At 39.4% G+C, this 17,613-nt stretch overlaps 1 protein-coding gene across 4 annotated transcripts in view; it reads left to right on the forward strand.

The window, feature by feature from the left end:
- Positions 1–17,613, forward strand: part of Rabgap1l (RAB GTPase activating protein 1 like) — a 659,411-nt gene that overhangs the window by 69,900 nt on the left and 571,898 nt on the right. For all 4 annotated transcript variants that reach the window (XM_057769682.1, XM_057769683.1, XM_057769684.1 and 1 more), the window contains one exon: positions 10,790–10,856. In XM_057769682.1, coding sequence (XP_057625665.1) covers positions 10,790–10,856 — 67 coding nt within the window. The remainder of the gene's footprint in view (positions 1–10,789; positions 10,857–17,613) is intronic.

The raw sequence follows: 17,613 nt of genomic DNA on the forward strand, positions 1-17,613 counted from the left end.
AGCATACCTTCAATCAGTCCAGGCAAGAGCAGTTTTTTGCCCAAATGGCTAACAAACTCCATAAGGACACTCTTTGATGCTCATCTTCCTCTTGAAGTAATTGGTGCTACCAGGAGCAGACATGTCTCACTGTTGAGGGTATAGGTTTTTAAAACATTTTAAATGTCATATTCCATAGATCTTTGAAGTGTTGAAGATTATTTATCTAACTGAAAAATATCTCTGTATATCTTGAAAACCTAACAAACTACAAGATTGACTATTATAAATGACTATTAATTTGTAATTTTTAATTGTGCTTCACATTTTTAAATGAGATTCATAGACATAATACCTTAAAGAAGACCAGAAATACATATAACAAAATTGACCTTAAATTTCTATCAATAGACCAAGATCCATACCAATGCAAAGTATTCATCTCTATATTATATCTTTCTTATTTTTTAAAAGAGATTGACTGTGACTATTAATGATTTATACCAGTTCCTTTTAAATGAAAACAAACATTTATAAACAATCATTTTGGGAATTTGGGCATAGTTTTCTCCAAACTGCTTACTGCTGGGTGAAGTATTTTTAGGGTTCATGAAGACCTTTTGGGGAGTCTTGTTCCATCAAACCACATTAGCCTTGAAGGAATCCACAAGTTCTCATCTTCTGTGGAAGCAAAAGCAGAACCTCTTTTCCGTTTTTTTTTTGTTTTGTTTTGTTTTTTCGAGACAGGGTTTCTCTGTGGTTTTAGAGCCTGTCCTGGAACTAGCTCTTGTAGACCAAGCTGGTCTCGAACTCACAGAGATCCGCCTGCCTCTGCCTCCCAAGTGCTGGGATTAAAGACTTGCGCCACCACTGCCCGGCCTCAGAACCTCTTTTCCAAAGCAACATATCCTTAGACTCATATTTTGAAGCCAAATACCTTTAAAAATATATATGTATTTTAAAGGTATATATATTAAATATATGTATATATTTAAAGGTATCTTTATATATATCTTATGATATATATATATATATATATATATATATATATATAGGTTTAGCTTAGCAGCTCATACAATGAAATGTCTCTCTGTACTTACCTCATTCACAATCATAAAATTTAAAGAAAACACAAGAATATACGTAATTCAGACTTGTAGTGTGTATTCCATCTTCATGTGGCTTATTTTTGTTTTTGCTTTATTAATTTTTAATATTTATTTTATTGGTGGCATGCGCCTTTAATCCTAGCACTTGGGAGGCAGAGGAAGGCAGATCTCTGTGAGTTTGAGGCTAGCTGGGTCTGCAAGAGCTAGTTCCAGGACAGGCTCCAAAGCTACAGAGAAACCCTGTCTCAGAAAACAACAAAAAACACTTATTTTATTATCTTTACTCTTGTCTATACTCTTTTTCCTCTCTCTCCCAAGCCTACGAACATTTATGACTACACTGTGACCTGTTCAGAATCTGTCTTTTTGAATATCTATAATCATTTTCTGACCAGGAGCACCCCCCCTTTTTTAATGCTAAGTAAGCAGTCATGGCTAGGACCTACTCTACACCTGTTGGCTCCGCCCTGTACTACATGGGGTAGGTATTTTCACTACTTCTGCAAGTCATGCTCACTGCCCCAGCTTCAGGGATGCAGCGGGTCTGTGTGGCCATTAAACAGCTAGTAGTAGCACATTGCTCACAAACCCCACTTAAGCCTTCTAAAAGGGCCAGAGTTGTTCATGCAGGTAGCACGAAGGAAGCCTTCTTAAAGGAGCTGCACAATTTTTGCTGCTACTGCTGAGTCAGGAAGGCTTCTTTGAAAGGAATTGTGGCTCTGCTTGCCTCTAGAAAACAGGGTCCACCTCAGAAAATGGTGCTACCAGGAAGTTGTGCTTAATTCTGTTCTTTCGTGTCTAGAATTTTGTTCCCAAACTTGCTCAGGTTTTATGTGGATGTAGTTGGCACACGTTGTGGTGCCATTTTATAAACGGAGATTGCTCATTCCTTCCTAGCCGCCCAGGCCCGAATAATCATACAGAAATTGTATTGATTACAATACTGCTTGGCTTTTAGCTCAGGCTTCTTGCTAACTAACTCTTACATCTTAAATTAACCCATTTCTATTAATCAGTGTATCACCGTGAGACTGGGGCCTACCAATAAGGTTTTAGCATCTGTCTCCTTTGGCAGCTACATGGTGTCTCTCTACTCTGCCTACTATCTCTGTCTATTCCAGCCTATTTATATTAATGCCCTGTTATAGACCAAAGTAGCTTCTTTATTAACCAGTGGTAATAAAACATATTCATAGCATACAGAGAGGAATCCCACATCAGTTTGCTATGCGAGTGACCTGCTTCCCTGTTCAACCAAAGAGACCTTCTGTCCCAGTTCAATCAAAGGGACCCTCTATTCCTCCCAGGCCAGCCCAGGATGTCTCCAGGCACACACAGCAGTGATTCCTCTAATGCATCTATCAGGCAAAACTCCAGCCACCAGATTCAGTTAGCTTGATCCTCTTGGGGGAAAAACAACAACAATAAGAAGAAGAACAACAAAAACAGAACATGGATCAAACAATGACAGACCAAACCAAAGAGTGCTCATACCTTTACCAGCCAACCAGATTTTCTGTACTCAGGAGTCTTGAAGGGACTTCCCGATAATGCACCATATATTAGGGCCCATGGGAAGTCTCATAAAAGACAACCAGTCACATGTGAAATCAACAAGAATGCTTTATTAAAATTTCAACATGTTGGGGTGCCACATGGCGATGACAAGAGAAGCCTGTTGGCTTCTTTTAAACAAGATCAGGTGAATTCCAGGGAGAAGAGGTTAGTCTGGGGACTGATTGGTGTGTTTAAACAAAAAGTTTATGGGTTTCTATATGATTGGTTGGTGACTTAGTGGTTAGGGTCTTTTCAGCTGCAGGGTGGGAGAAGGTAAGCTTGCACAAGGCTGTGGGGCACCCTCTAATTGGTTGCCCCTGGGTTGCTGCTTTCCCAAGAACTGGCGTTCGTTCCAACAAGCTCCAATAAACTGGAACTAAGGACTGTCTCTGGGAGGGCTACAAGCAGGGCCTACCATGGCCCTGGCCTTCTCATACCCTATTTTTAAAATGGATTATTTGATTTTTTGATATCCAGTTTAAGTTCTTTATATATTTTGGAACCTCTGTTGGGTTTGGGGTTGGCGAACATCTTTTCCCATTCTGTAGATTGCCGTTTTTGTCCTATTCATGGTGTCCTTTTCTTAAGTAAAAATTCTTAGTCTATGAGTATTAAGAAAATTATCTGTGATTTTTTATAGCATAGTAGTTTTCTATTGTGGTTTGATATTACTAAAGTCAGTGGATGATCAAATTTGTATTTTTGCCTTAGCTAATTTGATTTTAGGGTGTTAGGGATGTATCCCCATCGGGGAGGACTTCACCACCAAATTCCTGGGTTTGATATTTAGCATCATAAAAGAAAATAGTCTCCTGTCCTACTGAGTTGATGTTAGATCTTTTACTGAATTTTTTGGGTACTTGTTTTTACTGTTAGCATTGCAAGTTATTATACTTTTATTTAGAAAGAAGCTCAGGTCACTGACTTAACACTGCCTAGAATTTAGTGTTTTAGCTTGTTTTATTCTCTTATGTAAATTTGTATATTCATAAACACTTTTTAACAAATCAAGTATTTTAGACATCCTAATAATTAAGAAAAATTAAAGGGATAGTCTATATTCTGCATAATATTTTAAGTGTAAACTTATTTGTACTCTGTTGTTTATATTCAGGGAAGCATGATTTAAATCCTGATTTTTTTCTTCTTGTTTTTAAAAGATAAAATATTATTTGCACAAAAATACTTCCAATGTTCTTTCACAGTGATTTCAAGTGACAATTGGTAGAGAGCAGTTGGCATTATCAAGTGATTTGTGTGGTGGATTTTTGGAAACTCCTATTTATCTCAGCCTTTTAACTAGAACTTTTATTACGTTTGATACTTTATCTTGTAGAAGGAGTTGGCACCATGGAGTAAGTGTTAACTATGTGAAAGTAATATAGTTACTTTTCAGAATTTTTATTTTAAGGAATACTTTTTTATATACTGTAGTTAGGGTTTCTATTGCTCTTATAAAACACTGTGACCAGCTGGGCATGATGGTGTAGTATGAGCTGCGGGCCTGCTTTTCGTTCTGCCCGGCTCCCGCATGGTTAGCTTTATACCCGAAATAACAACATATGCACTGTATTCTTTTAAACACTGCTTGGCCCATTTCTATTCATGTGTGTAGCACCCCAAGGTGTGCTTACCGGGAAGATTCTAGCTTACGTCCATCCTGGGTCGGAGCTTTATTGCGTCTGCCGGGGAGAGGGGAGCATGGCGTCTGCTCCAGAGTGCAGAGCTGTCGAGTCTGAGCTCACTTCCTCTTCCTCCCAGCATTCTGTTCTGTTTACTCCACCCACCTATGTTTTAACCTATGAGGGCCAAGCAGTTTCTTTATTACTTAACCAATGAAATCAACAGATTGATATATGACACTCCCACATCATGATGGCCCATGCCTTTGGGAGCCAGAGGCTGGTAGATCTCTGTGAGTTCAAGGCCAGCGTAGTCTACAAAGCAAATTCAGGATAGCCAGGACTGTTATACAGAGAAACCCTGTCTTGAAAAGCCAAAACCCAAACCAAACCAAAACAACCCACCATGACCAAAAGCAGTTTAGAGAGGAAAGAATTTGTTTTATATTTCCCAGAGAAGGCAGTAACTGAAGCAGAAGCTACAGATGAAGTCTTGTTTATCAGCTTGCTTCCTTAGCTTGCTCAATTACACAGAGTTGCCCATAGTGCAATCTGATGGAACCATTTTTTTTTCAGTTCACCTCCCTAGAAATGCCTAAGTTTGAGTCAAATTGACAAAAACCAACGAATACACCACATAAGTAACAAAACATACATTTTTCTGTAGTTTATTCTTATATTTGGTTGATATCTTAGAGTTCATTTTTTTGGATTGGCTGTTAAAAAAAAAGACATACTCTGTATCCCTGCTTGATTAGGAGCTTATAGTGTAGACCAGGTTGGCTGAACTCTGAACTGGCAGAGATCTTCCTCTGCCTTATGACTGCTGGAATGAAAGGTATGTGGTCCCCTCTCTGGCTGAGTTAATTAAAAATTTATAGTTTGAAAAACTATAGTCTCAGAAGAAATTGTATCACTATTACAGAGGGGTTTCATTCACACATACTCAGTTTTCTCCAATGGTAACCCTCTCACACAGCTATAGTTCAGTATCACAAGAGGAAATTGATATTTTTTTTTTCTTTGTTAAGAGATATATTGCCTGTCTCTTTTATTTATTTTTTTTTTATTTTTTTTTTCCTTGCTGATTTTTTTATTAATTAATTAATTTAATTATTAAAGATTTCTGCCTCTTCCCCGCCACCACCTCCCGTTCCCTCCCCCTCCCCCAATCAAGTCTTCCTTCCTCCTCAGCCCAAAGAGCAAGCAGGTTTCTCTGCCCTGTGGGAGGTCCAAGGACCACCCACCTCCATCCAGGTCTATTAAGGTGAGCATCCAAACTACCTGGGCTCCCACAAAGCCATTACATGCAATAGGATCAAGAACCCATTGCCATTGTTCTTCAGTTCTCAGTAGTCCTCATTGTCCATTATGTTCAGCGAGACCGGTTTTGTCCCATGCTTTTTCAGTCCCCGGCCAGCTGGCCTTGGTGAGTTCCCGATAGATCATCCCCATTGCCTCAGTGTGTGGGTGCACCCCTCGCCGTCCTGAGTTCCTTGCTCGTGCTCACTCTCCTTCTGCTCCTCCTTTGGATCGTGAGACTTCAGTCCAGTGCTCAATGTTGGTCTCTGTCTCTGTCTTCTTTCATCGCTTGATGAAGGTTAATATTCAGGGGGATGCTTATATGTTTTTCTTTGGGTTCACCTTCTTATTTAGCTTCTCTAGAGTCACGAATTATAGTCTCAATGTCCTTTATTTATGGCTAGAAACCAAATATGAGTGAGTACATCCCATGTTCCTCTTTTTGGGTCTGGCTTACCTCACTCAGGATAGTGTTTTCAGAGGAAATTGATATTAATAATATCTACAGGCCTCAGATTTCTTTGGTGCTCTTCTGGAAATTTTTTTTGTAAATGGTATACTTTTATGTTATAGTACAAATTTCACAATTTATTGCTTAAAATATTTATAAACTGGAGTATTTGTAATATGTATGTCAGTTTATCTCTCATCCTTGCTCTATGGAGCTTTAGACAGCTTTCCTTTTCCAACAAACACAATATCCAACAGTGACAGTAGAGGGTGCTGAAGAGACACTTCAGGAAGAAGTTATTTTGCCTTCTGTGCTATTCCCCACAGATCTGGGAGTGGTGTAGTATACTAGCTGCATGTCCATACAGTTTCATCATGATCTTGTACATTTGGTTTTGGCACAGCAAGGCACTCATGCGAACCTCTCAAGGTACACATAGTGTGCTCCAGGCTCTGTACCACCTGGTTTAAGTGTTGATGTCAGGAATTTTGATTTTCTTTGCTCTTCTGCCTATCACAGTTAGCTGCCTGCTTTCTGACTTTGCCTGTAGAGTTCAGCAAACTTTGCTTTCCAAAGGGTTGCAATCACTTCTGCTTTTATAGGAAGATCTGAATGTCAGGGAAAAAGTACTACCCATTCTTTCCAAACTTGCTCTTACTTGGGATACTTTCCCTTTCTTTATAATTATCCTCCTATTACAGTAAATGATTCTTGTTAATTTTTAAATCATTTAAATTATGCTATATGCCTGTCTCTGTGTGGGTATATACATGTGAGTGTAGGTACCCACAGAAGCTAGAGGAGTTGGTTTCCTCTGGAGCTGGTATTCCAAGTGGTCGTGGATGGTGGGACTCAAACTCCGGTGCTCTGGAGAAACAGTATGTGCTGTTAACTTCTGAGTCATCTCTCCAGCTCCCTAAGTATTTCATTAGAGTAAACCTTCCTGGTCAAATTTTTATATGCTCTTTTTGCTAATTGAATCTCAATTGACAGTTTAATTGAATGAGTTTCTTTTTTTCTTTTTCTTTTTTTTTAAATCTTTTTTAATTTATGTTTTAAATTTCATTTTACATTCCATCCACAGTTCTCCCTCCTCCTCCCGCCCCTACCTTCACCTCTCCTCTGGCACACTTCCCCCATTCATTCTTCCCAATAGGTAAGGGCTCCCATGGGGAGTCAACAAAGTCTGGCACATTAAGTTGGGGCAGGTCCAAGCTCCTCCCCTGTGCATTAAGGCTGAGTATGGCATTTTACTATAGGAAATGGCTCCAATAAGCTAGTTCATGCACCAGGGATAGATCCTGGTACTACCGTCAGTTGCCTCACCAATAATCCAAGCTTCACCACTGTCTCCCACATGTGGAGGTCCTAGTTCGGTCCCATGGAGGCTCCCTAGCTGTTGGTCTAAAGTTCATGAGTTTCCATGAGCTTGGTTCGTCTGTCTCTGTAGATTTCTCCATCCTTGCTCATATATTCCTTCCTCCTTCTCTTCTATTGGATTCCCAGAGCTCGGCCTGGTGCTTGGTTGTGTATCTCGCATTGGTTCCATCGGTTACTAGATGAAGGCTCTATGATGATAGTTGGGGTATTTACCAATCTGATTACAGGGGAAGGCCAGTTTGGGCTCCCTCTCCACTATTGCTTGGAGTCCTAGCTGGGGTCAAACTTGTGGATTCTTGAAATTTCCCTAGCCCCGGGTTTCACCCTAACACCATAGTGACTCTATCAAGATCTCTCTTTCATTTCTGTCCCACTCTGTCCCTCTCCCCCAAGACTATCCCATTCCCTCATATGCTCATCTCCCATCCCCTCCCCCTTTCTGCCCCCAGTTTTCCCTGGAGATCTCATCTACTTCCTTTTCCCATGTGACTGTAGTCTGGTTATCCTTTGCTTTACATCTAATATCCACTTATGAGTGAGTACATACTGTGTTTGTCTTTCTGAGCCTGAGTTACTTTACTCAGGATGAACCATTTAATATTGACATTAGGTGTTGTGTTACTTGTAATACCTATCCTAGTTCCTGACTTGCTCCTAATAGATATTTTTGTGGTGTTTATAAGAAGTCTTACATGCTTTAATGAAGTATAATTTTGAAAATGGCTAATAGAGTTAGATAAAAAAAAGTGTAATTTTATTGCTGGAGGAAATAAAGTTCCTATGTTGTACTTCTCTTGTGTTTAGCCCAAGGCTGTTGGTTAGGTGCTTTCTCAAATGTCATACTGCTGACTGGAGGTAGTATTTTTTATTTATAAGCTGGGAAAAGAGGAGTGCATCAAAGATCACTAAACTAAGGTGATGAATGAATATTACTATTTAAAGGAAACCTGAACTTTCAAGGCTCTTTTTTGTTTCTGTAGTAAAGAATTATTATGTAAAACTATTATATGGGGTTATTATGCTAAGATAATGTAAAAATTATGGTTTTACCATTTATGTTGAAGTGATTAAGAAGTGATAGTATGATATTTTATATTTTCCAAAGCGATCAAAACTCTTAACATTGGTTTAGTCAGTATCCTTGAGAAATAAATTTTTTTAAGAAATATATAGAACTTTCATGTTTGTAACTTAAAAAAGACTTAAAATCTAGTAGCTCATCCTCAAAAAACCCAAGGAGATGCTAGAGAGAGCCGAGCAGGCAAGAGAGCATGAGATAAACCCACGCAATTGATCTTAGGACACACACTGTACATATGAACAACAATTGCATTATTAATTATTATTAGCAAGAGAGAAGGCAGCAGTAGAAGACCTAATACAGCAAATGAGATAATTAAATTTAAAGGAGATAGTGTAACCTAAAAATTTGAATATTAGAACAAATTGTTTTTTACTTTGTTTCTAGTGGTACAAGAATGTGTTTGGAAAAGTATTTTCTGAGTTTATATGCTTTATGTTGTCTATAAGCATATTCTTTGCTGGATACCTAAAGGAAGTCTTGAGTAAGGCATCCTCACACTTGCAGCAAGCATAGTCACTACTTACTGGAGTCATACTTGTGTAGAAACATGTTGCTAGGAAAGCAAGCCTTTGCATAACAGGAAGGAGCAGATTCAGTGTTGACTGGCCAGCTGCCAGTATAAAAATAAACACTTGATTTCTTTTTTCCCTTTATTTCTTTTTAAATTATTATTTTTATTGAGCTTTACATCTTTCTCTGCTCCCCTCCTTACCTCTTCCCTCCCCTCCAATCCTCTCCCAAGGTCCCCATGCTCCTAATTTACTCAAGAGATCTTATCTTTTTCTACTTCCCATGTAGATTAGATCTATGGGATAATTTAAGTTAAGAAAAGCTGACTAGAAACAAACCAAGCTAAGGCCAGGCATTTGTAAGAAAAAAATAAGACTCCATGTGTGATTTATTTGGGAGCTGGATGGTGCCCCCCCCCCCCAAATCCAGAAGAGTTAAACAACAACATTTTGGCATTTTATTGTGAGACTAGATTAAAAGAAAATCTAACTACAGATTTCTTCATGATTTTATTTTTCCTCTACTATCTCAAGCTCTGCACATCCAAATCCTCACACAGTCTGTACTTTATATGGTCTTTGTATTATATCTTGAATATTGCTTATTTTTGCTATGGCCTTATGCATTAGTAGTAATCTGGTAGCTCCACCAGGAGTAAAAATATGCCATAGTTATTTTTCATCTAAAAGTGCGCTAGCATTTGATCATGGCAAACAGTCAGCAGCACTTTATTTCACATATTTTGTTAGGGATAAAACTCAGGACCTTATGTATGCCAGATACCTCCATACCCCTGAGCTATCTATCCAACTTCTGGCACTATTTGAAATTTTTTAAAATTAGTGTTTTATTTAGTTATATTCTTTACTTTTTATATAAAATTCCACATAGAATATTTTTTATATTTTCAGATTGCTGTGGTTAAAATAGCTATTAAGTGTGAGTATGCATTGGCAGAAAGACACTCTGGACTGTTTACACTGTTTATTGAGTTGTAAGACCTATTTAGTAGCAATATAAATTGAGTGCATTGTTGAACTGATCTGGACATGGCTTTCCTTACCTAGCAGAACTATTAATAGCCTAGAAATTATATAAAAATCTGAATTTTAGAGCTTATTTAAACCTGTTCCAAATAAAGCAGTATTACTAGGATTCCTGAATCTATGTTAGAACCAGGAAACATGTACAGTAGGTAGTAATTATTAATATCGTATTAGATAATATTGTCACCAGTATGATAGAAAAGTCAGTAATAAGGTTTATGTAATTGTTTTTTCTGTCACCTGAGTATATAAAACTAACAAACTATACATGGTTGACATGAATCTTGAGGGCCAGGGTACTGTAAAATTTTATTTTGTTAATCTGACTTGATACAGAGCACAGTGTCTTTTTCTTATTTTAAAGGTACATTTGAAACTTACGTGGGTTAATTAATTATAAATTATACTTTTGGAAAGCAATAAGGCAAATAAATTTTTTAGTTTTTCTAGGCACTGAATGATATCTTACTTCCATATTAAGAATTTACTATCACTGTTAGGTCATTTTCTGATCTTGGTTATTTTTATTTGTAAAATAAAGACCTGAGAATTTTGACAATTTATTTTTCTGATTTGTATATAATTTTGTGGTATGTTTTTTTTATTGTGTTCTAGGAAAAACAAGCAAAGCTATTTGTGATTATAAAACTTAGATTGTATAATTATTATGAAAAGGCTTTTGCTCAGTGGGCTTCTGTGTTTTTCTTGATACCTTATTTTTTTCTTTTCTTTTCCCCCAATATTTTCAGATGTTTTGGGATGTTACTAAGTCCAGGTCGAAACGTGAAGAACAGTGACATGCATTTACTGGATATGGTAATAACAACCTTAAACATCCTAATTAAGTACAGAAGACAGTTATTTTGTATTTAATTTTTTTCATTTTAAAAGTTTGTTATATTGTCAGGGTTGTTTTGTGATAGCAATAATTAAATTTGGACAATCTAAATTTCCTAATCTTCTGAAGGGAAGATTAGGAAAATTTCTACCTAACAATTTTCTGTAGGACAAAAGTACATAAAGGAACCTATTGTGACAGTGCCATCTTTTTGTTTGTTCACCTTTTTAGGAAGATGTCTTTTTTTTGAGCCTAGAAGAACAACCACGGTTATAACAAACATCTGCAATGTTGCTTTGCACCTTTCATTTATTTAATGTACTGTCAACTCAGGGCTTTGACGATGCTCGTTTTCTTTGAAGCATCTCCCTTTCTGAGTTTGTATTTAGCAATGAATATTTACAATATTTCTTTAATAAATGCTAGTTAGAGAGTAATTATTCACGGTTAGGGGTTGGTGTTTGTTATGAAGGCAGCACAAGGCATCTTAGCTCTTAAACCCAAGTACCTTCTGATGTTGCCAATAATGAAAACATTCACTTTAGATTTAGAAAGTTACAGAAATATGCGGAGTAAGCAGAGAATTCCTTACTTTGTGAGAATAGATTTTTATATATTTCCTTTGAAATGTGTCTGTTTTATAAATTTAAGTATCACAGTGGGAACCTTTTATTTTCATTATTTCATGATAATTCCATCAGCATTAATTTCCTAGCAATACTGGAATGTTTTGTTAAAAATTTTGGGTACCTTTTTGTATGCCAAACATTGTATGAGTTTTAGATTTGTGTAAAATATATCTCTTACTAGCTGTGGTCTCTTAGTTTTGTGATGGGATCAGATCTTTTAAGTGTGTGATTATAGCCGTGGGTTAAGTGCTTTCTCAGGTGTATAGTATGCAGTCTTAGGGTTTCTATTGCTGTGAACAGATACCATTGAAAGAGTTAAGGCATGACCCTGGTAGGTCCCCTGGTGGGTGGGAGACAGACAGATAGATATACCATGTGGAATGAGCTTGGGTATAGAGTTTATTTAGTGTGTATTGGGAAGGGTATAAGGGTAAGGGAACTATGGAGGAGAGAGGGAGAGAGAGAAGGGTGGAGAGGAGGAAAGGAGAGGCAGTGGTTGCTTCTTCAGAAGAAGGATGGAGAGAGAGAGAGAGAAGGGAAGAGGAAGGGAGGGGAGGGGAGAGAGGAGAGGAGAGGAGAAAGGAGAGGAGAGGAGAGAAGAGGAGGTGTGAATCAGTTTGCCTTGGTGGGAAGGGGAAGACTGGGGGTGGGCAGGGCTTGTCTCTTAAAGGGACAGGGTATGTGGGGTACCCAGGTGCCAAGGAAGGCCAGCAGAATTATAACATTACCACATTTCTCTTATAATAAAGAGATGAGGAGTTCGGCATGGTAGTTTAAGGGGATGAAGGTGTCAAGTTCTCAGGACTGCTTCCTGCTGATTTGTGGATGTTTGGAGACCTGAGAAAACTGGAATGCTGGTCATGGGTAGCTGGTTGCTTCACTCATGTCCAGGATTTGTCGTGTGGAACTGTCTGGTGTCTCTCTGAACTTGTTTAGGAAGAAAAATTTTTTTCTTTAGGTCTTGGTAATTGAGGAAGAGGGTGTCAATACCAGGGAATTGAGAGAGGAGTGTTACCTGACTTGTTTAAGATGAATCCTTCAATCTGGCTTCATGGAACTCCCAAACTTCTTTGAGTTTGTTTTAACTTAAGTTTTAGACACATACATTGTATAAACAGCAGTATATTTATGCCAGAATAACTGTGACAGATTTTTTTATATTTTTTTATTTTTTCCATTCAAAAATTTACACTTCCTCCCCTCCTCCCATTCCCCTCCAGCTCCCCCACTCTCCCTCCTCCCCCCCCTTAAGAGAGGGCAGGGAACCCTGCCCTGTGGGAAGTCCAAGGCCCTCCCCCCTCTATCTAGGCCTAGGAAGCTTTGCATCCAAATAGACTAGGGTCCCAAAAAGCCAGCACATGTAGTAGAAACAGGTCCCAGGGCTATTATTGATGGCTTCTCAGTCTGTCCCCATTGGCAGCCACATTCAGAGAGTCCGGTTTGATCACATGCTCGTTCAGTCCCAGTCCAGCTGGATTTGGTGAGCTCCCATTAGATCAGGCACACTGTCTCAGTGGGTGGACCAACCCCTCATGGTCCTGACTTCCTTGCTCATCTTCTCCCTCCTTCTGCTCTTCAACTGGACCTTAGGAGCTCAGTCTGTTGCTCTGATGAGGGTCTCTGTCTCTATCTCCAGATAGAGACAAAGATTCTATGGTGATATTCGAGATAATCATCAGTGTGATAGTGGGGCAAGGCCAGTTCAGGTACCCTCTCCTCTGCTGCCTAAAACGAGCTGTTGACATACCCATGGACACCTGATCCCCTCTAGAGCCAAGTGTGACAGATGTTTTTGCACAATGAAAAGTCTTTAGAAAATGACCAAAGAGAATTTAAAATCTTGCGGTATAGTACTCTGCCAGAGTTAGATTAATAACCTACCAGTATTTTATTGATAATGTTTAGACTATGAACAGCAGCGTAATGAGAGAGAAATTTGATAACTTGCATTTGTCCTCAGACCTTTATAACTTGCATGTACACATATTAATAACTTGCATTTGTATATTTTAAAACACCTTTTATTTAAAACATAGTAAGAAATACTGAAATTTGTTTGGTGAAGTTGTCCTTTTTAAACTGGCAAAACCTCTCAACCATCAAATTGCATAGAGATCTTTGAGAAGGATAGAATTTTACTTGGGTTTTTAAATTAAAAAATGACAGAAAACTTACTCAATTGACTACCTAGAGCCACTCCTCAGGGTCCTCCATGGTCATTGAGGGCAGGTCCACTTAGGGCGTTTGTCTTCTGTTGTTAATGCAGGGCCTGCCATGCTTTAGAAGATCCTGTGTGTTAAGAAATCTGTAGGAAGATAAGCCTACCTTGCCCCGAGCAGCTAGGCTGTCGATTCCAGTTCTCCTTCATCCATGTCTGGAGATCTTAAGGAGTTTAGATGAAAGGCAGTTCTACCCAGTGGTTAGAGCTTTCACTTGCTGAAGCGAATTGCAGATGGACATTGTTCTGTACCCATCTATTTTCTGTCTTCTTTGGAGGAAATGGGGTGCTTCTGCTAGGAACCAACCAGTCTCTCTTATGAAAAGCCTTTTAATAATTAAACATTTAAATGACATATTCCCCAGATCTCTGAGCACTTGAGGGCTATTTATCGGATATATATTTAAAGTTATGACTACATTATAGGTTCTGTCTGGAGAGCTGGGTCCAAGCTTGACTGTACTCGTTTTTAACTTAATAGGTGAGATTTATACTTGTGAAAGAAAGAAGAAAAAGATGTTTATGTTGGGTCCAGGCGGGTCGCACAAATATGAGAAGACCACCAAGTCTAATAAACCAGAAGTAAACTTTATTCCAGAAACCAGATCCTAGGAAAACCAGAAGCAAGCTTAAAAATAAAAAATAAAAAAAACACCACGGGGCACAGAAGCTTATCTGATAGCTGAGACCACCCCCATAGATGGTGTTTGTTAGGCTGTGGCAAAAGACCGGTTTCTGAACCCACTTTTTATAGTAGGGGCACCAAGCATTAGCTCTGAACAAAGGAATTTTTACAATCTTGCCCTGACCCATGGGTCAGTCAACATAGGAGGTGAGTTGGTTTTAACGTCAATGGGTAACTAGGCAGCTATCATGAAATATGTTTCAGAGTAGATTACAGTGAAAGTCACTAATTACAATAAAACATGTCTTTTGCAATTAGTCAGAAAAGGGACTGCTAGTAATACTAGAAGGTTGATAAATTAAAATAATTGGTTCTTAGACTGAGAACTTAGAAGATAGCAGAAAGTTCTTTACACTATCTCAAGGTAAAACTCAGATACAGACTGCCTTACTTTACAACCTCCATTGTCAGAGCTTATTAATTAAACCATTGTATTTGTCCACTGTCTCCTGGTACCTCCAGACAGTGTATACTGGAGTCCCATACCTCCCCTTTGGTGGCGCTAGTTTTCCGTAACAGAGACAGTGCCTAAACCAGCTGTCACATATCTCTGTCTCCTAAAGGTTAACTCAGTTCACATGTGTCGTTTATCAAGGATGGCCAAGACACTACTCTCAGTTTGCAGGGAGAAGCTCTGGCTTTGTAAATAGAACAGCCAGTTGTAAAATGGAATGACCTAAGCTGATGGAGGCTTCCCAGGCATCTGAAAAAATAGCTCACTGTGAATGACTGATCCTTGATCTGCTGAGAAAGCTGCTGACAGTCTGTTCTCATTCTCCTAGACTTATAACTTTATATTTCTTTCTTTCTTTTTTGTTTGTTTTTTTTGTTTTTGTTTTTCGAGACAGGGTTTCTCTGTAGCTTTGGTGCCTGTCCTGGAACTAGCTCTTGTTATTTCTTTATTTCTACATTCTTATTTTTAGAATCTACATTTTTTATTTTCTTATTCTTGGACTCCAGTTTACAATACAAGCTTAACAGTAAAACTGACAGTAGTGGAGAACAGCTTAATATATTTTAACACAGGGTTGGATCACATATATAGTATGTCGTAAGAGATTTAAAAGTTCATACCCATTTAAGACATTTCAGACTTACTACTTTCTTAGTCTGGAATGAAATACAATGAACAGAGCCACTGATAGATGCCTCAGTGGGCCCTGTCAAGGTGAGCCATCAAGCAAACATACCAAAGTAGGTCATGTGGGGAACCTGCTATCAGTACCATTTGTCTAGTGGTGGAACTTCATGAGGCTGTGACTCCTCCCTTTCTTAAGCTCAAACAAAATGGCAGCAGTCGTGGTTTCCCACGTGGTGTAACTCTTTACATTTAACCATCTGCTGGTAGACATTAGAAATGTATATGGTTTTGTTAGCCTGTTTGTCATGGGTGAGGCAGAAAAATAAACAACTGGCTCAGGCTGTTATTCATTCAGGGGCCAAGAAAGGGCAGTAGCCCAAGAAGAACTAGGCTAAGTGGGGAATCAGATTCTGAAAAGGATCTAAATATCTGAGAAGCGAAGGCATCAACTGTTCAGGTGATGCTAGGGTTCCTGGGCCTGAAAAATGAATGTACCGCTCAATGAGTACAGTGTTAGGGCAAAGTCCAAGAACCTTGCTTGTGGGAAGTGCAAGAGATGATTGCCAGCAAAAGATGACTGGGGCCACAAGGGAATCTTACCAATTGTTCCAGCAGATAGCGAGTTGGGAAGTAGGCTGGTAGCAGGTCCAGGTCCAGGATCCTTACACGCCAGGAACCAAAGGCCGCCAGACAAACATAGAGAAAGGAAGCTGCATTTCCAACTGGCTATCACTGGCAGAATGTAAGCTGATGATAGGCAGTTTCTGTAGCTTGATACCTTAGGCCGGAGGCGCAGTCTCCATGAGCGAGGAAAGAAGGTCCAGAGACTGAATTTCAGTGTCCCAGAGGTTCAGCATGTATTGTTGCTCAGACTGGCCTTGTGGTTTCTGTTACAAAGTCCAGAGGCCATGAGAACCGGTGGGCTCAAACTAAACCCCTCTGTCATCACGTGGAGTCAGAGCCCGAGTTAGGGGTTTAAGCATGATGCATGATGGGTCTTTTTACACGGGAGGAACGGAGGGGGGGACCACTGCCAATTGATTGCACACTCACAGAGGCATGGCCAGATGTGTGGGAGGAACCTACTGTTAGTGTTGATGTTGGATGTAGAATTTCAGCGATTTTGAGTTGGAAAAGAGACCCTATAAGAAGCTTTAAAGGTTATAGGAACTCTGAGCAGTCCTCAGCTGCAAGGGAGAGCCTGTGGAGTTCATTATACCAGTGAAAGATTTATGACCCTGGCAGGTCCCTTGGTGGGTGGGAAATCCCAGCGGGCGGGAGACACCAAATATGCCATAGGGAGAGAGCTTGGGTATAGAGTTTATTTAGTGTGTATTGGGAAGGGTATAAGGGCAAGGGTATTATGGAGGAGAGAGAGAGGGAAGAAGGGAGGGAAGGAAGGAAGAAGGGGGTCAGAGAGGAGAGAAGGGGGAGAGACAGAGGTTGCCTCTTCAGAAGAAGGATGGACAGAAAGAGAGCAAGGAGAGGAGGTTCGAGACCAGCTTGCTTTAGCAGAAAGAGGGAGATTGGAGGTGGACTAAGTTTGTCTCTTAAAGGGACAGGGTACCCAGGTGACAGGTAAGGCCAGCAGAATTATAACAGCCATGACCATGGCAACTCATATACAGGAAAGCATTTAATTTGGGTGACTTACAGTTCAGAGGTTTAGTCCATTATTGTCATTGGCAGGAAGCAAGGCAGCACGTAGGCAGACATGATGCTAAAGAAGGAGCTGAGGGTTCTTAATCTTGATCCCTACAAACAATGGGAAGTGATCTGTCTTCACTGGCTGTGGCTTGAATAGATATGAGACCTCAAAACCTGCCTCCACAGTGACACACTTCCTCCTACAAGAACACACCTCCTAATTGTGCCACTCTCTTTGGGGTCCGTTTTCTTTCACACCCTCATGTACCATATACATAGAGAGGAAGTACTGTTTAGACACGTCAGGTGAGGACAGCCAATTCTATCAAATGTGTAAGCATAAATTAGATATTGATCCATCTCTCATTTATCCTTCTCTACAACACATCAGTAATGAATGTTGGTTTTCCTAAAGTAAGCCATAGTATTTTGGTGCCATTAGAATTCTATGAGGGGGGTCATTTTGAGAGTACTA

Source organism: Chionomys nivalis, chromosome 5, assembly GCF_950005125.1.
Source record: "Chionomys nivalis chromosome 5, mChiNiv1.1, whole genome shotgun sequence".
In the NCBI taxonomy this organism is placed as follows: Eukaryota; Metazoa; Chordata; class Mammalia; order Rodentia; family Cricetidae; genus Chionomys; species Chionomys nivalis.